This window comes from Ornithorhynchus anatinus, chromosome 12, assembly GCF_004115215.2.
Source record: "Ornithorhynchus anatinus isolate Pmale09 chromosome 12, mOrnAna1.pri.v4, whole genome shotgun sequence".
NCBI classification, from domain to species: domain Eukaryota; kingdom Metazoa; phylum Chordata; class Mammalia; order Monotremata; family Ornithorhynchidae; genus Ornithorhynchus; species Ornithorhynchus anatinus.
The window spans coordinates 12,997,395-13,023,349 of NC_041739.1; the positions used below are offsets into that span (position 1 = coordinate 12,997,395).

The 25,955-nt window shown below is 43.3% G+C and overlaps 1 protein-coding gene across 2 annotated transcripts in view; it reads right to left on the minus strand.

Moving 5' to 3' along the window:
* KLHL2 (kelch like family member 2) overlaps nt 1-25,955 on the minus strand; it is a 79,602-nt gene that overhangs the window by 23,106 nt on the left and 30,541 nt on the right. For both annotated transcript variants that reach the window (XM_029076828.1, XM_029076829.2), the window contains exon 4: nt 5,284-5,446. In XM_029076828.1, coding sequence (XP_028932661.1) covers nt 5,284-5,446 — 163 coding nt within the window. The remainder of the gene's footprint in view (nt 1-5,283; nt 5,447-25,955) is intronic.

A 25,955-nucleotide genomic window follows, 5' to 3' on the forward strand; every position in this document is an offset into this window, starting at 1 on the left:
AGTGCTCGGCACACAGTAAGTGCTAAATACATACCACTGATTGACTGATACTAGTACCAGTATTTAGGTGCTTGTGTGTGTGCAGAGCACGGAACTAAACACTGAGAGAGAATACACAGGTGGGAATCAGATGTGGTCTCTCAGAGGGCTTACAGTCTAAGAGTAAAATCAGCCAAAAATGTTGAAGAGCAACAACAAGGCACTTTTTCTAAACTTTGTACAGGCTGTCAGGGTAGTGTTGCAAGTTTAGAGTCCTCCAATTACGACCTGTAGGGTATGAATGGCTTAGCATGATTCTCAGCAGCTAGTACTCTTCCCTAGTAATAACTGTATGACTTAAGTATTTACTTGGGCCAAGCACACAGTCCCAGGGTAACTATCCCAGCTCTGCCACTTGTCAACTGTGTGACTGTGGGCAAGTCACTTAACTTCTCTGTGCCTCAGTTACCTCATCTGTAAAATGGGGATTAAGAGTGTGAGCCCCGCGTGGGACAACCTGATTCCCGTGTCTACCCCAGCGCTTAGAACAGTGCTTGGCACATAGTAAGCGCTTAACAAATACCAACATTATTATTATTATTACTCAATAACTCCCCTGGACCATACGGGGCTCACAATCTAAAGGAGACAGAGAACAGATATTTAGTTTTGTTTTACAGATAAAAAACAAACACTTGCCCCTTCCCTTCTTCCCTCCCTAACCACCACCTTCAACTGTTCACTAGCCACTGGTTTTTTCCCCGTTGCTTTCAAACATGCTCATGTCGCCCCTATCCTAAAAAAAACACCCTCCCTTGACCTTACAGCTCCCTCCAAGAAGCGCTTAATAAATTTGATTGATTGATCAAAAAGCTTCAGTGACTTGTCCTAAGTCCCACAGCGGGCAAATCAGTCAATCGAATTTATTGAGCGCTTATTGTGTGAAGAGCACTGTACTAAAGCACTTGGGAGAGTATATACCAATATAACGGACATAATTCCCTGCCACAGTGAGCTTACAGTCGAGATGGGGAGACAGACATTAATATAAATAAATAAATTACGGATATATATAAGTGCTGGGGGGTCCAGAGAGATGAATAAAGGAAGAAAGTCATGGTAATGCAAAAGGGAGTAGAAGAAAAGGAAAAGAGGGCTTAGGAGAGGAGGAGGAGATGTGCTTTCAATAAGGCTTTGAAGGAGGGGAGAGTAATTGCTGGCCGGATATGAAGAGGGAGGGCATTCTGAACCAGAGACGTGGGTGAGAGGTCGGCGGTGACAGATGAGATCGAGATACGGTGAGCAGTTTGGCATTAGAGGAGTGAAGTGGGTGGGCTGGGTTGTAGTAGGAAATCAACAAGGTGAGGTAAGTGGGGGGGGCAAAGTGATGGACCACTTTAAAGTCAATGGAAAGGAGTTTCTGTCTGGTGAAGAGGTGGATGGACAACCACTGGAGGTTCTTGAGGAGTGGGGAAACATGGCCTGAACATTTTTTCTAGAAAAATGATCCAGGCAGCAGAATGAAGTAGTGACTGCAGTGGGGAGAGAGGCGGGCAGGGAGGTCAGTAAAGAGACATTCAGTAATCAAGGCAGGATAGGATAAATGCTTGGATTAACACGGTAGCAGGTTGGATGGAGATGAAAAGATGGATTTTAGTCATGTTGTAGAAGTTGAACCGACAGGATTTAGTGATAGGTTAAACATTGGGTTGAAAGAGAGAGAAGAGTCAAGGATAATGCCAAGGTTACAGGCTTGTTAGACAGGAAGGATGATGGTGCTGTCTACTGTGATAGGAAAGTTAGTGAAAGGACAGGGGCGTTTAGGTGAGAAGAGATTAGATAATCAGGGTGGACCCAGTCTTGGTTCCACATGGGATTCGGTTTTAATCCTCATTTTACGAATGAGGTATCTGAGTCAAAGAAAAGTTAAGTGACTTGCTCGAGGTCACATAGCAGATGAGTGACGGAGCTGGGATTAGAACCCAGGCCCTATGATTCCTAAGTCTTTGCTCTTTCCAATAGGCCATGAGACAGTCACATACAATATGAGATTAAATCCTCCCAGATGAGTCAGAGTCTGATCATCTCCATTGAAATCCTTTAAAGATCAAGACATGCAAATTCATAGTAGGGTCATTTTACATCTAATATGAAGTCAAAGTGAAGGTTGCTTTTTCCCTTCGGTACTCATTTTTTTCTTTCTCGGTGCATTATACAATCTCATGAACACGGATGGTAGGCTTAAAGCTATTATATTCCTCAGTCTCGCTTTCACTTTCCAGAATATATGGAGCGGGAGAAATAGGGAGATTGGTTGGAGGACTGATTAAGTGAAGTCTAAAGATTATCCATAGGCGTGATCGTAGACTATTGTTTCAATTTTCTCACCTACTGCCAAAACAGGGAACGATCAGCTAGAAGAGTTGGCAGATCTGAGTTTTCCTTCCATCCCATTTCCCTATCAACCCTCAGAAAGAGTTTTCAAACTACTGGGAAGTGTCCTAAATAGGCCCAAATCTGAAAATAGGATAATTAGCATCCTGCAAATGGAGTGCTGACTGTATTCCACATTAGCACAAAGCAAGTGCCAGGGAGAGCTGGTAAAGCCTCGTCTTCACATTAACTCATAAGAAGCAGAACATGACGGAGCCTTCCCTTTCACCATGGCAGCACCCAGCACGTATCGGGCCTACCTGCAGTTCATAATACTTCACCTAAGCTGGAAAGCAGGCAAAGGTTAAAACATATTCATAAAAAACCAAATTTGAGCCACTTCCCACCCCAAAGCCAATGACCAGGAGACTACAGGGGTCCTGAAGCCAGCAAGGGATCCCCAAACTGGAAGCTAATGGTCCCTAACCCTGGGGATCAGGTATTCTCTACCTGAGTCTGGTTCAGAAAGAAATTTTTCACTGCAGAGGCCTGGGAGATGTATGAGAACCATTTTCTCCAAGAGTCCTCATTTCCTTTACTCCCACTTCCTTCTGCGTCACCCTGATCTGCTCCTGTCATTCACCACCACCCTTTTCCCGCTCAGCCCCGCAGCACTTATGTACATATCTAAAATGTATAATAATAATAGTGATGATGGTATTTGTTAAGCGCTTACTATGGCCAGGCACTGTACGAAGCACTGAGGTAGATACAAGCAAATCGGATTGGATACACAGTTTCACTCCCCATTTTACGGATGAGAAAACTGAGGCCCAGAGAAGTGAAGTGACTTGCCCAAGGTCACAAAGCAGACAAGTGTTAGAGCTGGGATTAGAAGCCATCACCTTCTGACTCTCAGGCCCGTGCTCTATCCACTACGCCATGCCGTTTCTCTAACTTCTGCCTCTCCCTCAACACCGTATGCTTGTTGTGGGCAGGCGACAGGCAATATGACATGCCTGTCATATTGTACTCTCCCAAGCGTTTAGTACAGTGCTCTGCACACGACAAGCGCTCATAAATACAAACGACTGACTGATCGATAACGCTCTCAATCCTTAAAATTGCCTCGGAAGGTTTGCAGACTACAAATATTATCCATATTTCACCCAGTGCAGTTGAAATGGTGAGAAACCTCCCTCTCCCGTGTCTAAACTCATCTATATGAGTTTTATCTATTTCAAACCAAGATGCTCAGTGTAAACTCTCAGAAATTTGAGATTCCCGCAGGTTAACCCAGATTTGGATGAGATAAAGAGAGTTTAAACAGTAAGCATGTTTACTGGAGCAGGGGTGGCCAGTTTTCCAGGGGAGATCGCCCACATTTGATCACTGACTAAGAGGGGAGGAGTGGAACAGGGTGGTTTCCCAGAGGAGGCGACGCTATACTGCTGACATGAAGACATCAACATGATCTAATAAACACCGGTTCCAGCATTTTACTGGCTTACTCCAATCAAGGCTTTGGCTAAATAATTCACCTTCCCCTCTTAGAACCACCCTGTGGGGCAAAATTTCTCACCCTCATTTTCCCAGGAAAAGTGGATTTAAAGGGGATAGAATGAGGAGACAACGAGCCTGCTTGAAAGGAACTAAATCACTTGGAATCATGAACTTGGGGTGAGAACAAGTTCTGTGAGAAGTACACAACTACTACAGAAGAACTTAATTTCAATCATGGCACATAAAAATAGTTCAAAACTCTCCTTTTCTAAATACTACTGGAGATTTCGATCAAAAAATGTTTTTTCCTGAATGAATTCATGGCAAGGCTACCAGAAAAAAAATCCATCAACTAAATTCTTGGGATTTTCAGCTATCTAATAATCATCATCATCATCATAATAGGTAAGTGCTTACTGTCTGCCTGGCACTGTGCTAAGCAATGGAATAGACCTAATAACATCAGATCAATCACAGTCACCATCCCAAATGGGGCTCATCGTCTGAGGGACAATCTGAATGGCTTCTCACTTTTAATTTTACTATAATAAATTTAAGAAAACTAAAAATAAGAAAACCTGACCAAAGAAAAACTAATTATCTTCTTAGGAAAAAAAGGAGGGGAACAAACGATGGGTAACACAATATTACTTGGAACCAGGTTTGGCACATTCCTGGTTAAATTTTTCTTAATACTCTAAGCCTATTAAATATTCTCGTTTTCCACTGAGGCAGAAGCATGGGCACAGCCCTTTGAAGATGAGTAGCAGCCTTAAACCACCATTATTAAGTTAGAAAAGAGCTCTGCAAGCAGACAAAAAAAACCGAAATTACCTGGCCATTTTCCTCAAGTTTTTACAGATAAGTATCTAGAGATAAGAAGTCAAAAGCCAAACAGAAAGAAGTTTATAGGCTGTTGAGAAAGAACATCGGCCATATTGGGCACATAACTGAATTGAGAAACATGCTCGTGTCTTTTCCAGAAGGCTCATATCAGCAGGGGCATTTTCCTTTGAGGGAGTTTTAAGGCTTCAAACTGTAATGGCTCTACACTGAATTTCCACGTACACAGACGGGCAATAACTTTTAAAAGGATCTATTTAGTCCAGGCAACCTCAAGTGTTCGCAAGACAACCTGGGGGAGACGATGTAAGCTCTTTAAGAATTCCAAACTGGATTAATCAGAGAGAGAACAACTGTAGGCTGTAGATATTGCATTTTCAAGTCCTTCTATGATGGCATCGCTTAAAGAACATTATCTAATCTATCGTGGGAGGAGTAAGGTTTTCAAAATGTATTTTGAAAATTCCAACCACACCATTTGGAAGAGGAAATTGCCCACGAAAGGAAGTAATTGCCTTCTCAAACCCCATGAAGACAGAACCCATCTGAGAAGGCTTCCTGTCATCTGCTGCCTCTTCTACTTGCCTGCATAGGTATTGGCCTTGTTCAGCAGGTCTGTGCATGCGTGCATATCAGCAAAAGCCCGGATTCCCAAACAGTTGATGGGATGGAGCTGGGATTCCAAAAAATCGCAGCAAGTTTTCTTCACATCCTGCAACTGTAGAAGCCCAGCTGCTGGGAGAAGCACCTGGAACAACAGAGGAAAATGACAGTTGAGTTTCATTTTCACCTCCTTGAGACGTGGACTCATTTGGATCCCCATTATGGTGTAAGCTCTGTCGACAGTCTTCCAGGCCGTAAGCTTGTCGTGGGCAGGGAATATGTCTGTTATACTGTTATACTGTATCCTTCCCAGCGCTTCGTACAGTGCTCTGCACACAAGAAACGCTCAGTAGACACAGCTGATTGACCGACTGGACAGCGTACCTGTCCTTTTTGTTTTGTACAATGCGATGCACCCAGTGGGAGCTCAATACATTCCACTACTATGGAATTCTGCACAAGTGCAAGAGCAAAGGATGGGAGTCAGGACACCGGAGTACTGACCTCAGGTGCGTCGTTCGGCTTCTCAGAGCCTCAGTTTCCAATATCTGTAAAATGGAGATGAAATGGCTGATCTCCGTCCCCCTCAGACTGTGGGGCCCACTTAGTAAAGAGACTGTATCTGATCCAATTGTACTGGATCTCTTCCAGAGCTTAGCCTAGTGCTTGTCACATAGAACTGCTTAACAGATGTCATTATGCTATTGCTATTATTATTAGGCAGGGGACTCTGGGAAGCATTTTGACCAATTCTGGGCTCTCACAATCTCTGCCTAACAGCTTTGCCACCACCAAGCACTAGCAGGAGAGAGAACACTGTTTTTTGTTTCATTTTGTTCTTATGGCATTTGCTAAGCTCTTATTATGTCAGGCACTGTACTGAGCGCTGGGTGGATACCCGATAATCGAGTTGGACACAGCCCCTTGTCCCACATGGGGTTCTCAGTCTTAATCCCCATTTTACAGATGAGGGAACTGAGCCCCAAAGAAGTTAAGTGACTTGCCTAAGGTCACACAGCAGAGAAAGGGTGGAGCCGGGATTCAGGTTCTCTGACTTCCAGGCCTGTGCTCTTTCCACTAGGCAACACTGCTTCTCTAGATACTAAGATGGTCAGCTGGGGTTGTTATCAGAAGAGTGAATTTATGGCTTATTTCTCCCATTCCACCAACGTAGGCCATTAACAACTTGGCCATCTCTTTATAGGAATATTTTTAAGAGGCTTTTAAACAATGGAAAGATTGTAATGCAAAAGAAGGCCGACCTCTCGCCCACATCCCATCTCTGGCCAGGGACCGCCCTCCCTTTTCATAACTGTTAGACAATTACTCTCCCCACCTTCCAAGATGCCTTCCCTGACTAAGCTCTCACTTCCTCTTTTCCCACTCCCTTCTGCACTGCCCAGCCCCACCGCAGGGGAAGAGCATGGGCTTGGGAGTCAGAGGACATGGGTTCTAATCCCGGCTCCTCCACTTGTCTGCCATGTGACCTTGGGCAAGCCACTAAACTTCTCTGGGCCTCAGTTACCTCATTTGCAAAATGGGGATTAAGACTGTGAGCACCATATGGGACAACCTGATTACCCCTGTATCTGCCCCAGGGCTTAGAACAGTGCTTGGCACATAGTAAGCGCTTAACAAATACCATCAAGATTATTATTACCATTTTTTTATTCAATCAGATTTATTGATCGCTTACTATGTGCAGAGCACTGTAATAAGTGCTTGGGAGAGTAGAATATAACAATAAGCAGACACATTCCCTGCCCACAACAAGCTTACCATCTAGAGAATGAGTTTACAGTCTAGAAGACAAGTTTATAGTAATGTCTGTCTCTCCCCCTAGACTGTTAGCTCATTGTGAGCAGGGAATGTGTCTGTTATATTGTTGTGTTGCAGTCTCCTAAGTGCTTAATACAGTGACCTGCACAAGGTAAGCACTCCATAAATGTGATTGATTAATTAGGCCAAGAAACATTCTGCACAATAGTCCCTCTGTCTTTGCAGCACAGTCACCAACAAACTAAAAGACTAGTCTGTAAACCTCTTACATCAGAGTAAATTATATGAAGATCTAATCAGTGGTATTGTCATCAACCACATTTCTGTGTTTCAACTAACTAGGTGAGATTATTTACAACCACAAACCCACGTACTCATTTTAAAGGAATTGGATAGAAGGAAACCCGGGGAGATTAGATCACAGCAAACATTAACCTCTCTCTCAGAAAGTGTTGATCAAGCGGGAGCCAGTGACGAATTGTTTGCATATTGATATTACCAAATTTATTATTTGTCACCACCACCCACACCAACAAAAGTGCTGGAAGGTGGGAAACAGAAACTAGCAAAAGTGCTAGGAAGAGCAACCTGTTCCAACGCTAGAAAACTGAACACGATGCCAGGTTTTAAAATTGGACTTTGTGTAACATTTTCTTCTGTTCTTTCTTCCTTTTTTCGGCCAAGCGAGAAAAACATTAGAGCTGGTCTGGGCCAAATAACCAGGCGTACCACTCTGTTGGTCCGGGGGTGGGTAAAGGGAGGGAGGGAGGTTGTTCCTCCTAGCCGTCTTACTGCCTCCATACTGGCATCCACCGCTGCCTCTCGGCCCCTCCGGCAAGCCAGATGCTTAAGTACTGGGGTTCCGTGAGCAAGCGGGGAGAACCAGAGCAAGCATGAGCTCACCGGTGCCTGAGCACGCAAACAAGTGGGTTCCCCCATGGTCTGGAATGCAGAGAAGCGGCAGGGCCCCGTGGAAAGAACCCGGACTGGGGAGCTGGAGGACGGGTTCTCATCCTGGCTCTGCCACTTGCCTGCTGTGTGATCTGGGGCAAGTCACTTCGCTTCTCTGGGCCCCAGCTTCCTCATCTGTAAAATGGGGATTCACTACCTGTTCTTTCTCCTCCTTAGACTGTGAGCCCTGGGTGTGATAGGGACTGAGTCCAACCTGATTCATTTCTATCTGCCCCAGTCAATGGTAGGCACACACAAAGTCCAACAATCAATCAATAGTATTTACTGAGCACTTATTTTGTACAGAACCCTGCACTAAGCCCTTAGGGGAGCATGATACAACAAATTGGCAGACACGTTCTCTGCCCATAACGAGCTTACGGGCTACAGGGGGAGAAATGCTAAACTAAGTGCTTAATTAATACCACAATTATAATTACTATCGTTATCGTTCTAAGAGACTTGGCCCTTATGAAAGACTTTCCCAAACAAAATGAAAATAATAATAATTGTGATAAGCACCTAGTATGCTAAGCACTGGGTAATCAAATTGGACACAACTCCTGTCCCAGCCAGAGCTCACACTCTACAAGGATGAAAGAAGTACTTAGTACCCATTTTACAGATGAGGAAACAGACACAGAGAACTTAGGTGACTTGCCCAAAGTCATGCAGCAGGCAAGTGGAAGAGCAAGCATTAGAACCCAGGTCTTGTGGTTCCAATCCTGTGTGGAATCCACTGGGTGATGCTGCTTCTCCGACTCCCCTTCTCTGAAGAACAATTTAGGTTGCTTTCCCAAGGTACGATTCCAGGAGGGGGGAAAAAGAGATAACAAAAATCAAAGCTGACAAGAAGAAATGCATTGAAACCTTTAGATATTTTCCAGAAGGCCAACAATGCTTAGGTGGGAAATGTACAATTATGGATACAGAGAAAAGACCTAAAAATTCAACATTCCCTAACAAATCCAGCCTGCTTCCTTATGCCATCCCCTGATCACCTTGGCTCTCAAACACTTATTGGTTTACTTGTTTTCCGTTATTTGTTACTGATTTACCCATCTGTGTGTTAATATATTATAAATTATTTATTTATATTAATTTCTGTCTCCCCCTCTAGACTGTAGGCACGGTAAGCACTGAATAAATGCTACTACTATTGCACAGGTCAGTATTCAGCACAAGCTGTTTCTTCCTATCGTGGTATGTAACCAAACAGGAACACTGGACAAACTTTCCTAATTCCCTCAGAAAACTTTGGCTAAAATGCAACCTGAAGACACCCCATGGCAGAACTAAGCAACTCCCGCTGCACAGTTCATTGTGCATTCACTACAACATACGTGCACACAGTAAAACATTAATGTTCATCATTAGGAAACTTGATCAACTTTGTAACTTCACAGTGGGTTTTACTACATTTAAAGTGGGGAAGTAGAGTAGCCGACAGTTTTGGCTCAATTCATAATCATCAGTCTCCAATTTACATTAATTCCTATGAAAGGAGCATAACATTCCCCAGCATAATATCCTTCACGGGGCAGTGGCGGGAAGTCGCTGCTGAAAGAGAGAAAAACACAGGTTGCTCTGCCAGCCGATGAGAATCTAGGCTGAGGAAGATGGGCTGGATCGTCTTGAATGTATCCCGATTTTCCTATCACCAAAACCTTCAAGAGAATGAACAAGGTGTCCGATACATACAATAATAATAATAACGCTGGTATTTGTTAAGCGCTTGCTATGTGCCAAGCACTGTTCTAAGCACTGGAATAATAATAATGATGGTGTTAAAGCGCTTACTACATGCCAAGCACTATTCTATGCGCGGGGGGAGATACAAGGTAATCAGGTTGTCCCACGTAGGGCTCACAGTCTTAATCCCCATTTTACAGATGAGGTAACTGAGGCACAGAGAAGCTTGCCCCAAGTCACACAGCTGAAAAGTGGCAGAGCCAGGACTAGAACCCACGACCTCTGACTCCCAAGCCTGTGCTCTTCCATTAAGCCATGCTGCTGCTCAATGATTACCTACATAGGTTTCAGTGAATGTCCTGGAACACAAAGCACGCATAAGGGGCTATAAAGACATGAGATTTTTATTATTTAGGCTTCCACAGATTTTGAAATAAATACTCAAGCCCAACTGTTCATCTTTAAAAAAAACAAACTGCTACATTTTTGCTCTCGAAGTGTTGGCTTAGAAAAAGGCCTAATCAAGTAATAATAAGGACAACAGTAATTAGAGCAGAGAGTAAAGACTATCCTAAAAATAAATCCAACATTTCCTACATTTTCTGCTGGAAGTGGAAGGAAATCTGCAACTGTCGCTCCGCTCCGCAGAAACTAGATTACTATAGGCAAAGATTGCATTTTATTCATTGCAGCAATCCTCCGCTTTCCTAGATTCCCATTTCATTTCAGTGGCTCTAACGCCTCAATGAAAATCCAACAGTCAATTCTTAAATAGCCATCTCTCATCCTCTGCCTGTCCTCAAAAGGATTATATAGTGTCTCTCTGAACTCTTTTTTCAGGAGTGAATTGCACCTTAAACCTCTGTGTCCAGGACACTGGAATAAACAAATATTATTCTTGACTCATTTGTAATGGCAAAAGTAACCTTGTCAGTACTTTTGGCATTAGTTATGTTCCTCTTACAGTATTATGCCCATCTTTTGTCTCCACATTTTAAGCGAGAGAGCCGGAAATCGTTTCCCCAAAATGGCTTTTGAATGTAACAAATCAACTCTTCATCACAATACATATCTCCTTTTACTGAGTTACCCAAGGTTATTGGGACTGTTGTCTCAATCAATCAATCAAGGGCATTTATTAAGAGCATTATACTAAATGCTTGGGAGAGTACACTACAAACCGAGTTAAACACGTTCCCTGTCCACAGTGAGTTTACAGCCTAGAGGGAGAGACAATCGTTTATCTAAATGAGGAATTTATAATATATAATTTAAAGATACATAAACAATTGCTGTAGGGGTTGATGGTGGAGTGAATATCTGATGCCCGAAGTTCACAGATCCTAGGGCGCAGGGAGAGAGATTTGTAACGATTAGGTAATTTGGCTAGTATTATGGCTTTAACATTCTTCCTTTCTTATAATCAAATCCACTCCAGCAACGACCCAGTATCTAATTCATTTATTCAGAGGTATTTAGTGAGCCCCTACTGTGGGTAGAGCACTAAACTAAATAACCTTCCTTTTGTCTCCCAGGAAGGAGGAGGAGGAGAGTCTCGGGCTGAAAAAAGTGGAGAAAAATGCTAAGAATCTTCAACTCCCCCCCAGAGCTAATCAACCCCAAGGACCTGTAATCCTCAGAATGGCACGACAAAAATGACGGGTAAATCCCGCTCTCCCATAAGAACCCCAAGTTAAGGAGAATGCATTGTAGTATGCACATCTAGTTCAATGTGACACATTCTTCCTTTTGACAGTACAGTATATTCCATCTAGATTAGGCATACATTGTTGGAAGAATGTTCTCTAATTCCCTAATTTTGTACAAAATTCAGTACAAAAACATGTCTTATGGAAGAGGTGACTGTATATTCTTTACCCAGAATCACCAAATTCTGCCAGTTTGGGGAACTTTAATAACCACACGAGTCTATAAATGATGTCATTTGATACATCTGGTGCTGATGAGATGTTCTCCTTCAAAGACTTTTGAAAATGGATTTCCAATAAACACATTTAAAAAAACCACAAAAGAGGAATTCTAGAACTACAGTTTCCTGAAGGGTAATCACACGAAGTCTAGAGGATTGACGTCAAATTCTAACTCCACCTCATTCAGTAACTGTGGTTCGAATTAATCTTCTTAATGCATCTGTAACGCTGAGGAAAGATCCAAAATTCCTTCAGTTGTTTCTGGATCATAAACACTGCATCATCAATCAATGTTATCTACTGAGAATTTACTGTGTGCAGAGTACTGTCCTAATTGGGAATTAACAGATATGTTTCCTTCATTGGGTGATAGTTTCTCATCGTATTAATGTTCTTCTCAGATTAATTGAATGGGCCGATCCTTTCGTACACCGTAACTCTCACTGGTACAATAGACTTGAAAAATGTGAAAACAGAGGACTGAAGGAAACATCTTCTAAGAGCAAACTCAGATTTGAAATTCCTCTTGTTTTACATTCTATGCCAGCATTTGGGGCAGCATTTAGCATCAGTGCACCCTAAGATACTACTTTAAAAAGAAAAGCTTTTGCTCTCAGGTCACTTTGTAGTGACCTGTTGAGTTTAGGAGTAATTACTTGTTGATGTGTAAAGATCCAATTGAAAATGAAAGTTCTGTAAATAGCACACGATTAAAAACACCAGCTATTCCTTTCTAAAACTCTTGTCGTTAATTTTTTATGATAGTCGTTAAGTGCTTACTACGTGCAGACCCTGTACTAAGCACAAGGGTGGATACAAGATAATCAGGTGGGACACAGTCCCTATCCCACATGGGGATCACAGTCTGAATCCTCCTTTTACAGATAAGGTAACTGAGGCGTAGAGGTAAGTGACTTGTCCAAGGTCACTCAGCAGACAAGCGGCAGACAAGGCCCTCATTTATTTCAGTCTTAGAACTTCTAGAAATAGAAATATCATATTAGAATTGAAAAAAATAAGTTATCAAAATAAACATGTATTTACTGTAAATCTCCTGTGCTTCTTCAAGGACCCCAATGTACCATAGGTCAGAAAGCAGCCAAGAATGCATTTTTACCGGTTTATGTGCATTCCATAAAGTTTTCTAAAGCCCCTGAACTGAATCGTAACTGCTCCTGTGAGTGAGATTGCCTGCTTTTGCTTTGGTGCATTCCTTAAAGGACAGCGTGACCATTATCTCTCAAAGCGCAGACTTGCTTATGGTCTAATTTTAAGTTGCTTGTGGATGCAACCTCGGAATTCATTCAATAGTATTTATTGAGCGCTTACTATGTGCAGAGCACTGTACTAAGCGCTTGGAATGAACAAGTCGGCAACAGATAGAGACAGTCCCTGCCGTTTGACGGGCTTACAGTCTAATTGGGGACTTAGGATAATTGACGGGTCCAAAAGACCGAGTTTTAGCTCTTTTTGGGTTTGCTTGGAAACTGCCTGAGCTTGTCCAAGACAAAAACAATGACTTTGCACCCACAGTTAAAGAGAGTCCCACTGCACCCATGGACGTGTGGTCAGGGTCAGAAAGCGGCACCCCTTCTCGTGCTGGGTCTCGGCGACAATCTGACCGTGGGGGCGCGGAAGGGGCGGGGAACGCCTCGCTATTATGCCTTCTGCCACTAATCAAAACGTACTGGACTTAAACAGGGTTTGCAGGATGCTTTAGGGAAAGAGCTCTAAACAAGCAGAAAGGAGTAAAATAATTATTACTACAAGGCCATTTTTAATATGTAATGCTTGTTTCCATATGTCACGGTTGGAAACCATCTCTACGGAAAGATGTAATTAGTTGATTATTTTCAAATTGTAGGTCTTTCAACTATGGTGCCAATGTGCACTGAGGCACAACAGTTAAAATAAATTCCAAGGGGCTTGGAGGTACAGACAGTTGAATTGAGCAGGCACACTTTTCTAAAGACTTTGTAAAATAAGCCTGTGAAGACACTGTTCCCGAGCCACATATCGCACACCTGAGTACAATTAGCCTAATAAGGAGTCCAGTTCACAGCCAGAGGCAATAGAACCTGGAAAAGAGACGTGCACACTGAGAATCAAGCCCCCGCTGAAGGGTCACAAGGGATCCAAGAGGGACACAGAGTCTGGAACACCTGTTCGGTAGCAGCAGAGGCAAAATTTAGGCTGAAGGGGTGTGTGAGACTTCGGCTCGCCCCAGACCACAGCGTACGATGGGAGATTCGGAAGATTAGAAAGACCCAATATCGAGCCCTCCGTGTGGCCTTGCAGGCCTTAAAAAGGGGGGATGCTGCCCCCAGGAGTTTTAGACCCCTGCAGCTACTCAGGAGATAAGACTGTCCTGACCTGGGTGGTTGCGGCTGGGTTGAAGATCCCCGCTTCATTTTCCACCACCAGCGGGGAGGGGGTCCCGGGATTGACTGTAGGGGAAGAGGTGCAGTTTTATTCTACCTATTCTTCACACCCAGGTGCAAGGTCACGACAGCGAGGGACCTGGACGCTGGTCTCTTGGGGAACACCTTCAACTCACTAGGATACAAGGAGAAATGAAAGTCGAATCGGATTGAGAAGCCGCACGGTGGAGTGGACAGAACAGGGGCCTGGGGGTCGGAAGGTCATGGGTTCTAATCCTGGCTCTGCCACTTGTCTGCCGTGTAACCTTGAGCAAGTCACTTCACTTCCCTGTGCCTCAGTAACCTCATCTGTAAAATGGGGATTGAGACTGTGAGCCCTACATGGGACAGGGACTATGTCCAACCCCATTTGCTTGTAGCCACTCCAGCGCTGAGTACAGTGACTGGCACATAGTAAGTATTTAAATATCACATTTATTATTATTTTTATGGGGGATTTATCACAGACACCTTAAATCACAACTCACATGATTTCATCAGTCACCTATGTTTCAAAGCTAAACACAAATCCAGGCAAACGGAATCAGAACTACTCAATAGGGAGGACTGAAGCAACGCTCAGTGCAACATAGCTTAGTACAGTGCTTAGGATATATTAAGCCCTCAAGAATATCATTGATTTCTGGGTGGTACTGCAAGAAGAATGGATGTTTTAAGGATAGAACTGGGATATGCACAGCAAAAGTGAAGCTACCATAAACAAAGAGGGCAAGAAGGAAAAGCTTTATTTTTTAGGGTCTTTTGTGGCTTTGTTTTTTGTTTGTTTTCTTATGGTATCTGCTAAGTGCTCACTCAGTGCCAGGCACTGTACTAAGCACTGAGGTATAGACAAGATAATCAGGTTGGACACAGTCCCCAACCCATATGGGCTCATGGTCTTAATCTTGGTATTTGTTAAGCGCTTACTATGTGCAGAGCACTGTTCTAAGCGCTGGGGGATACAAGGTGATCAGGTTGTCCCACATGGGGCTCACAATCAATCCTCATTTTACAGATATGGTAACTGAGGCCCAGAGAAGTTAAGGGACTTGCCCAAAGTCACACAACTGGCAAGTGGCAGAGCAGGGATACAAACCCATGACCTCTGACTCCCAAGCCTGAGCTCTTTCCACCGAGCCATGCTGCTTAATCCCCACTTTACAGATGAGGTAATGGGGGCACAGAGGAGTGATTTGCCCAAGGTCACAGAGCAGACAAGTGGTGAAGCCGGAATTAGAACCCAGGTCCTTCTGTCTTCCAGGCCCATGCTCCATCCACTACACCACACTGCCTCCCATGATGCACAATCTCAAATTCACTCAATGGTATTTACTGATAGCTTACTATGTGCAAATGATGAGGTATTGCAGTAGATGAGTATTACGACATAACTAGTGGAGGATACTTTGACTTTATATGACCATCAGGAATAGCACGGGCTTCAGAAATATCCCAAGAATATGAAGCAGAATTAAAAAACAGCATCAGGCAGTGAAAAGAGCTTGATGATGATAATAGTAGTGATGACTGAGGTATTTGTTAAGCTTAAAAACCAAAAAGGCCAAATGTGTACTCAGCACGGTAGGGATTCACAGTTACACATCAATCGGGCACCCCCGCAAATGCTATAATTAATTAATACTGACAAATTTCACTGTCAAAGTACCATCTTCAAACACAAAGGAGCTCTACTCTATTGTATTCACAGTCCTCTAGAGTGGAAGCTCCCTGTGGGCAGGGAACATGTCTGCCAACTCTGATATACACTCTGCCAAGCGTTTAGTACAGTGTTCTGCTCACAGTAAGCCCTCAACAAATAAAATTGATTATGCACAAATGTAGATTTTTGTACATACATACGTATGTTATCTAGTCTGAGCCCTGAAAATGTCTGCCAATCCCAAAGTTCAACCTTAACCAAGCAGGGAGAAAGATGAAGGGGTGGCCAGAGTCACCTGGCCGAGAGGTCGCCTCCCCCCATGGGTCGGGGAGATCTCCCATGGGTCGGAGAGATCTGTGTCCTTGGGGTGTGGGGTGCCTGAGAGCCGAGACCACCTCCATCCTCCCATTTGACATGGTGGGAGCCAAGTGTGCCTTCCCAACATCTTCCCAACATTTCAGCCTCTAGGAACGTTGTGATAGTTTCAGCAGGGGGACTGGAACTCTACCAATGAGACGATGAGGAACGAACGGGTAGGACGGGCACCATCCTCTACCCACCACGAGGCTTTAAGCTCTGTGAGGGCGGAGTACATGTCTAAAATAATAAAAATAAATGGTGGTATTTGTTAAGCACTTACTATGTGCAAAGCCCTGTTCTAAGCGCTGGGGGATACAAGGTGATCAGGTTGTTCCACGTGGGGCTCACAGTTTTAATGCCCGTTTTACAGATGAGGGAACTAAGGCACAGAGAAGTGAAGTGACTTGCCCACAGTCACACAGCTGACAAGCGGCAGATCCGGATTCGAACCCATGATCTCTGACTCCCAAGCCCGGGCTCTTTCCAGTGAGCCATGCTGCTTCTCTACCAACTCTTGTTATGTTGTACCCTCCCAAGCATGGCTCTGTGGAAAGAGCACAGGCTTAGGAGTCTGAGGTCATGGGTTCTAATCCCAGCTCTGCCACCTGTCAGCGGTGTGACTTTGGGCAAGTCATTTGACTTCTCGGTGCCTCAGTTACCTCATCTGTAAAATGGGGATTAAGACTGTGAGCCCCAAGTGGGACAACCTGATCACCCTATATCTACCCCAGAGCTTACAACAGTGCTCGGCACATAGTAAGCGCTTAACAAATACCAACATTATCTGCATGCCGTAAGTTCTCAATAAATACAATCAATTGATTACCCTGACTCTTAGTACAGTGCTTGGCCCAAAGTAAACCCTTAAATACATCACCATTTACTGTTGCTATTTTTGCTCAATGTTTTCCCTGGCTCATCTGTCCTTCCCTTTATTAGATTTTGAGAAACCATGCCTGGGCTAACACCCATATTTTTCCCCCACATTTGGTTCAGTGCCTTGCACATCGGAAGCCCTTAATAGACTGACTGTTATGGTGCGTTGTATTTTTAATGCAAGAGTCACAGATGCTGAACTTAAATACGTGTTCAAATGTGAAAAAATACCGTTAAATATAATCAGCCGCCCCACCACATTGCCGCCAAATAGCTAAGTTTCTAAACATATAGGAACACAAAGAGACTTGCAGGAATTTTTAAATCAGAAATCATGTGTGTGCAGCTTGTCTTTCAGAAACAAAAAAAAAGAGAGAAGAGAGAATGAGTCAAGATAAACATCTTTAATAGTGGGCGGATGGCATTTGAGAGGACTAAAAATACATTTCAATAACTAGAGCTCACAAAGGCTAAGAGCAATGCATTACATTCACTTAGGAAAGCTTTTCACCTAAGATATCATTCACTGAATCTGCTGAAGTTCGTGCCTACTAAAAATGCCTTGAAAAATCCAAAAGGGAATTTGCCCTGCATAAAAGTTTTATTTTTAGTAACAAATTATGGTCACATTGAGAATCGTACTTATTTTAACTTTTAAATCCAGTTGGTCTTAAATCAGAAGACAAGCCATAAGGGAAGACAAGTCATAAGGAAATGCATGTACGGAATAATTTAAGGACAGTAGTAAGAAAAAACTGTAATGCCAAATTTAATTAGAAGGCACATATTCTACCCACCCATACTTTCTGCTATACTAGGCTTCTGTCATCCCAAAATAAACAGCTGTTTCTTAGCGTCAAAAGAAACAATCGTTTTCCTTATCCATCCTAGCAAATCCTTCTAAGGGCAAGGAAATGCACAAGAGGATAAAGGGTGCAGAGGGGTATGAGGGAGAGAGAAAGAATAATAATGGGGGGGATTTTTGTTAAGCGCTTACAATGTGTCAGCACTGTAAATAGAGTCTTTTCTCCTGTGATCTCTTTAAAGAACATGAATGTGTCTACTGATATCATTCAAGAACAGATTTTCTGAAACCAAAAGCACCAGGCTACTATGGAACACCATTCTCTTAAAGAGCTGAAAGCCCTCAGCTTCTAGAAAATGGCTTTTCTTCTACCTTTCAGGTTTTGATTCCCTAACTCTTGTTCTGCTTATCTAGCCTTGAAAATCCAGAAATCACAAATGTCTTTTTTTAACCAAACAGGTATTTTTTCTCACTCCAACCATCCATTATTGCCTCTAATGGGTAACACACAGTGGAAGCTGATAATCCAAATTCATTCATCGAGAAGCGGCAGGGCCTAGAGGAAAGAGCACGGACCTGAGAGCCAGAGGATCTGGGTTCTCATCTCAGCTTTGCCAAATGCTTGTTGTGTGACCTTGGGCAACTCAATTTATTTGTGCCTCAGTTTTCTCAACTGTAAAATGGGGACAACTTCATCCTACTGCACATTATTTGACAAGCCAAATTACGCATGAGACACTTTGTTTTGACAAATATAACCCTTCTGCCTAGCTCAGAGAGTCTTTTTATTTATTTTTCACTTTGAGATTTTACCCGGATGGGAAGTTGTTTTTTTCTTTTGAAAGAAAAATGCAGATCTTTAAAATCTAGCATAAACAACAGTATGAAGAGAAAAGTCTGCTTAACCAAATCAATTCTTCCCTTCGAACCAATGACCTCTACATCCTACGGTGAGAAGGTTCTAGGGTTCTGTTCTCCCTCCTTTTCAGACTGGGAGCCCCTTAGCATTACAGGGATTGGGTCTGACCTAATTAACTTGTAACCAGCCCAGTGCTTACAACAGTGTGATGATGATGATGACGGCACTTGTTAAGCGCTTACTATGTGCAAAGCACTGTTCTAAGAACTGGGGAGGATACAAGGTGATGAGGTTGTCCCACGTGGGGCTCACAGTCTTAATGCCCATTTTACAGATGAGGGAACTGAGGCACAGAGAAGTTAAGTCACTTGCCCAAAGTCACACAGCTGACAAGCGGCAGAGCCAGGATTTCAACCCATGATTGACATCACTAGCACTTAACAAATACCATAAAAAAGCATAACGTTGGCAAGTACAGCTTAGGAAGGACATCTATTAAGTGCGTACTATGTGCTAAACACTGGTATAGGTACAAAATAACTTTGTGGGCAGGGAACATGTCTACCAACTCTGTTGTGCGGGACTCTCCCAAGGGCTTGGTATAGTGTTCTGTACATAGTAAATACTCAATAAATATGATTGATTAAAAATCGTATCTGATTCCCTCTCCCTCCTCCCCTTCTCCCCCAGGGGACTCATGAAATATAAGAGGGAGGGAGAGCACGTACCTTATTCCCATTTTACAGAAGAGGTGTACCGAAGCACAGGAGGGTAAGTGACTTGCCCAAGGTCCCAGAGCAGGCCGATGGCAGAGCGGACACTAGAACACAAGTTCCCAGATCTCATACTACCTGGACCATGCGTGTTCCACTAGGCTACAAGATAACTGAACAAAAGGGAGGGTGCCTATTTCACACAGGTTACATGTAGCATTTCTGCTCCATTTATTCATTTGTTTCTTCATGATCTAAACTTGACTCTAACTGTTTGGATGATGATGGGTTTTTTTTCCTTTATATGTCCTAAGAAACATGAAATCAGAGTCTTACTAACACAAGCAATCTAACCATTAATATTATACTTTTGGAAAACAGTACAGATAAACAGCTCAAATTTAAAAACTGTAGCTAGTTGAGCTTAAAATTGAAAACTGTAGCTACTTTCAAATCACTAAATGGAAAGAGCGAAATTTACAAAATCTTCTGTAATAAAGAAAGACAAGGGAAAAAATATATCAATACCTAGGAAGGATGACGTGACAGTCCCAGAAGACGTTCCAACAAAATCTGATTCTCTTGCACCAGCTGCACAGTTCACAGGGAGACAACTTCATCCCACTGCACACTATTTGACAAGCCAAATTACACATGAGACATTTTGTTTTGGCAAATATAACCCTTCTGCCTAGCTCATAGAGTCCTTTTATTTATTTTTCACTTTGAGATTTTACCCAGTTGGGAAGTTGTGTTCCTCTTTTGAAAGAGAATTGCAGATCTTTAAAATCTAGCATCAGCAACAGTATGAAGAGTATGAAGTGCTTAATCAAATCAATTCTTCCCTTAGAACCAATGACCTCTACATTCTAAGGTGAGAAAGTTCTAGGGTTTACACGACTCTGGGGGGATTTTGTGGATTTAGGCCAGGTGGGGCGGAAGACTGCTTTCTAATTATAGGAACGCATTTTAGCAATGAAGAAAGGAGCCAAACCATCAGGCAGCACTGGCCCAGCATGTGCGAGAAGGCACATGACATCAACTTTAAAGATAAATGGGCCAAAACCTCATTGAACCAGCTCAGAGGGAGAAACTGAGAAGCTTCTGAAGTCCAGAAAGGACCCTCACACTTAGCAAGAGAAACGATGGTCGAACACACTCTCAACCCTGGAAATAGCTTCTGAATGGACAGAATTACACAACTGACAAATAATTCTCTTCGTGAACCAACCTGGCAGTCTTGAGAAACAATCCCCCAGAAACACCCAAAAGGCAACAAGCCAACCCTAGGAATTGATTAGGCAACACATACAAGACAACATGCATCAGTCGCTATATCAACATGCAACAACCTGAGAGAGACAGAAAACTTAACCTGAAACACAGAACCAAGAAAGGCCGTACAACCTGTCCAGGAACATAACCTGAATTCCAGCAGGTCAAGGACAGATACATACATGTGGTAAACTGAAAATTAGTACACAGCTTATTTAAAATGTTCACATATATGGGTATTGAAATAGAAATCCGCTCACGCATTTCTATCTTTCTTTAATCCCTGCCAATTGTCAGCTGTGTGACTGTGGGCAGTCACTTAACTTCTTGGTGCCTCAGTTCCCTCATCTGTAAAATGGGGATGAAGGCTGTGAGCCTCACGTGGGACAACCTGTTTACCCTGTATCTACCCCAGTGCTTAGAACAGTGCTCTGCACATAGTAAGCGCTTAACAAATACCAACATTATTCATTCATTCAATAGTATTTATTGAGCGCTTACTATGTGCAGAGCATTGTACTAAGCGCTTGGAATGTACAATTCGGTAACAGATAGAGACAATCCCTGCCCATTGACGGGCTTACAGTTTAATCGGGGGAGACGGACAGACAAAAACAATAGCAACAAATAGAATCAAGGGGATGTACATCTCATTAACAAAATAAATAGGGTAATAAAAAATATATACGAATGAGCGGACAAGCACAGTGCTGAGGGGAGGGGAAGGGAGAGTGAGAGGAGCAGAGGGAAAGGAGGGGAAAAGGGGGCTTAGCTGAGGGAGGTGAAGGCGGGCGTAGAGAGGCAGCAGAGGGAGAAGGGGAAGCTCAGTCTGGGAAGGCCTCTTGGAGGGGGTGAGCTCTAAGTAGGGTTTTGAAGAGGGGAAGATAATTAGTTTGGCGGAGGTGAGGAGGGAGGGCATTCCAGGACCGCGGGAGGACGTGGCCCAGGGGTCGACGGCGGGATAGGAGAGAACGGGGGACGGTGAGGAGGTGGGCGGCAGAGGAGCGGAGCGTGTGGGGTGGGCGGCAGAAAGAGAGAAGGGAGGAGAGGAAGGAGGGGGCAAGGGGATGGAGAGCCTTGTAGCCTAGAGTGAGAAGATTATTAGAGAACATTATTATTATTAATGGTATCTGTTAATCAATCAATGATACTTCTTGAGCACTTACTATGTGCAGAGCACGGTACTAAGTGCTTGGGAGAGTACAATTCAACAGAACTAGCAGAAATGTTCCCTATGCATAGTTATCTTACAGTTGAGTGCTTACTATGAACCAGGCACTGTCCTAAGCGCTGGAGGAGAAGCAAGCTAATCAGATTGGACACAGTCCCTATCCCACTTAGGGCTCACAGTCTTAATCCCCATTTTACTGAGGAGGGAACAGGCACAGACAAGTTAAGTAATAATAATAATAATAATGCTGGTATTTGTTAAGTGCTTACTATGTGCAGAGCACTGTTCTAGAGCTGGGGGAGATACAGGGTAATCAGGTTGTCCCACGTGAGGCTCACAGTCTTCATCCCCATTTTACAGAAGAGGTAACTGAGGCCCAGAGAAGTGAAGTGACTTGCCCACTGTCACACAGCTGACCAGTGGCAGAGCCGGGATTCGAACCCATGACCTCTGACTCCAGGCCAGTGTTCTTTCTGTTAGGCCACGCTGCTTCTATTCTTGCATGATACAAAAATCTACCATCCACAATTTTGGCAAAGACCTGCCAACTGCCCACCACTCTCAGGTAGAACCCACTCAGACAGAATGGCTCCTTCTCTTCCATCGTGGAGAAGTGGCTTTCCAGAGGAGTCTCAACTCCCTTCACGTTAAAGATGCTCCCTGTGAGAGGAAGGAAATTGGTAGGGCACACACAGTTCCTTCCAGTTTATTCCTACAGAAGGAAAAACTCCAGCTGCCGGAAGGCTCTAAGTTCCCACGGCAAAGGCGCCCAGTGACTGAGGTCAAGAAATTTTGGCAGGGGGAAGGGAAGAGTGGATAGTCTTACGTCAGCGAGGCAATGGAGCGTGGGGAGAGAGGAGTTTGGAAAGCAACTCTGTAGCACTCAATTAATCAATCATTACTGTGAATTGAGCGCTTACTCTGGGAAAAACAATGTACTAAGCATTCCCTTGGGGCACGAAGCCTATTCTGAAGAAGAGGCCCAGGTTATCACCGTCAAATAATATTTAAGTGCCCATTACTGAAGAGTAAGTGAAATAGAGATGCAGCTTGACCTAGCAGATAGAGCACAGAAGGACCTGGGACCTGAGTTCTAATCCACTTGTCTGTTGTGTGAGCTTGGGCAAGTTACTTCACTTCTCTGTGCCTCAGTTATCTCATCTGCAAAATGGGGATTAAGACTATGAGCCCCATGTGGGGCGTAGAATGTGTCCAACCCGATTAGCTTGTATCTACCCTGCACTTAGAACAGCACTCGACACATAGTAAGTGCATAACAAATATCATCGTCGTCATTATTATTAATTAGTATTAGTCTAGCTTCTAGGAATTGACCATCTAACGGACACCACAAACAATACCCACATCACTGGACGATATGTGAGAAGAAGGAATATAAATAGCTGCAAAGATACGGGCTGTGGATTCTTAATAAAGGAATATTCCACATATGGCGCGAGTACATGAAAGAGCAGTGCTTGTGGGTGTTAGAGTGGAATGTGGGAATTTGTTCACCAAGCCTGGCTGAAGAGAGAGCAGATACAGGGAAAAGGGACTAGAGTGGCCTCGGGAAACATCGGGGGAAAAAGTATTAGCTAGAATTCAGCAGGAGCTCTAGCAGTAATCAGAAAGAGAGCTCGCCTATCTCACCCCCGAGCCCTCGCTCACATCCTGCCTCCGGCCCGGAATGCCCTCCCTCCTCAAATCTGACAGACCATTACTCTCCCCCGACTCAAAGCCTTACCCAAGGCACATATCATCCAAAAGGCCTTCCCAAACAAAATCCCACTTTTCCTCATCTCCCACTCCCTTCTGCATTGCCCTGAATTGCTCCCTTTGCTCTTCCCTCCCTCCCACCCCCACTGCACTTAGGAACATATCGGTAATTTTATTCACTTGTATTGATCTCTCTCCTCCTTCCTAAGCTCGCTGTGGGCAGGAAATATGTCTGTCTATTGCTGTACTCTCCCAAGCGCTTACTACAGTGCTCTGCACAAAGTAAGTGCTCAATAAATACAACTGAATGAATGAAAGTAAGCAGGCCAATTTCCCTTACGGCCAACCTCCCTCAAAAGCCTGAGGTGTTCCAGGCTTCTTCCTGCAAATCCAGCTGTTCTTCATTCATTCATTTATTCAATAGTATTTATTGAGCGCTTACTATGTGCACAGTACTGTACTATGCGCTTGGAATGTACAATTCGGCAACAGATAGACTGTAAACCCGTTATCGGGCAAAGATTGTCTCTATCTGGAGGTTGGGAGAAAGATCAGGCTAAACCAGACCCCCTCAACTCCAGACCAATCTTGCCTAATCAGGATCCTTGGAATCTGTTGGAGGGTTTGGGGTTTGGTTTTTTTAAAACGGTATTTGTAAAGTGCTCTCTATGCACCAAGCACTCTACAAAGCACTGGAGTAGACACAAGACAGTCAGGTTGGACACAGCCCATGTCCAACATGGGGCTCACAGTCTTAATCCCCATTTTACAGATGAGGTAACTGAGGCTCAGAGAAGTGAAGTGACTTGCCCAAAGTCACACAGCTGACAGGTGATGGAGTCACATTAGAACCCAAGACCTCTGTCTCCAAAGCCCAATCTTTTTCCACTAAGCCTTGCTGCTTCTAATGTGACATAGAATAACAATAATTATAGTATTTGCTAAGTGCTTACTATGTGCCAAGCACTATTCTAAACACACGGTAATCAGGTTGGCTACATTCCCTGTCCCACAATGGGCTCACAGTCTCCATCCCATTTTACAGATGAGGTAACTGAGGCACAGTGAAGTTAATGATAATAATAAAGTTGGTATTTGTTAAGTGCTTACTATGTGCTGAGCAACCTGATTACCTTGTATCTACCTCAGCGCTTAGAACAGCGCTTGGCACATAGTACGCGCTTAACAAATACCATAGTTATCATCCAGCACTTAGAACAGTGCTTTGCACATAGTAAGCACTTAATAAATGCCATCATTAGTATTAGGAACTGACCTCAGAGCTCCTTAGAGCTGCAGTCAAGAGAAGCAATCAAACCGTTGCTCTAAGAAATGGTGTTTAAAAAAAATGCCTAAGGGCAAAAGTCAACCAAGGACATTCCCTCTTCTAGAAGGCAATTCAACTATTTCACTAATTAGTACTCCCACTCCCAACAGTGGGGGGAAGGAAAAGGTGGAAATCATATAATAATAATTATAATTATAATTAATAATATAATTAGCCACACGAAGCTCACAGTCTTTATCCCCATTTTACAGATGAGGTAACAGGCACAGAGAAGTTAAGTGACTTGCCCACAGTCACACAACTGACAAATGGTAGAGCTGGGATTCGAACCCATGACCTCGGACTCCCAAGCCCGGGCTCTTTCCACTGAGCCATGCTGCCTCCCAAGAATATCAAGAATGCCAACTACTATCACTGTTTAAATACCCAGTGTCATCCTACCCAGATTACAATTAAAGATGGGGTGATAAAAGGGAGCTCGAAGCCGGGGATTATGAGGGAGTTAGTATGCCCCTTAATAAAATTCTTTCCCAAAGCATCCAAAATGTTAAACACAGAAATAAGAGAAATGACATCCAAAACCCCAACACTCCTGCACTGGCACTCAAAAACTTTTTTATTAAAAACAACAGCTGGTGAATAAGAAATGATTAACACATTTGCACTAAACATATAATTAATATGCATTCATTCCAATTACAGTTTTCTGAAAATGATTTATCTAGAATTGCTACCCTCTAAATTTGAACTGCTCAGAACTACAAAGAAAATGTCTGCTGAAATTCCTTCGGAGCTAAGTAATCAAGAACACATCAATATGAATTAATATTTGGCAGGGATCACTACACTATGCTTTCAAATGGAAGGGGGAGTAGGACAAATGGAAAAGAAAAAGAATCAGCCATTTCAGAAATTTACAAAGTCATCTCCTTATCACCTACTCCAAAAATCTCCAAAACGCAAAGCATCTAATTATTCTAAAATATTAAAAGACAAATGGGCCTTGTCTACTATTTACCTTATCACCATTACAATAACATCATTACAATACAATGGGCAATTGGATAGTTTATTCTTCTCATTTCTCATCTAGGCTTGATAAATATTTCGGCACCCTCATCAGCAAAATGGGGATAAAGTACCTCTTCTGCCTCCCTC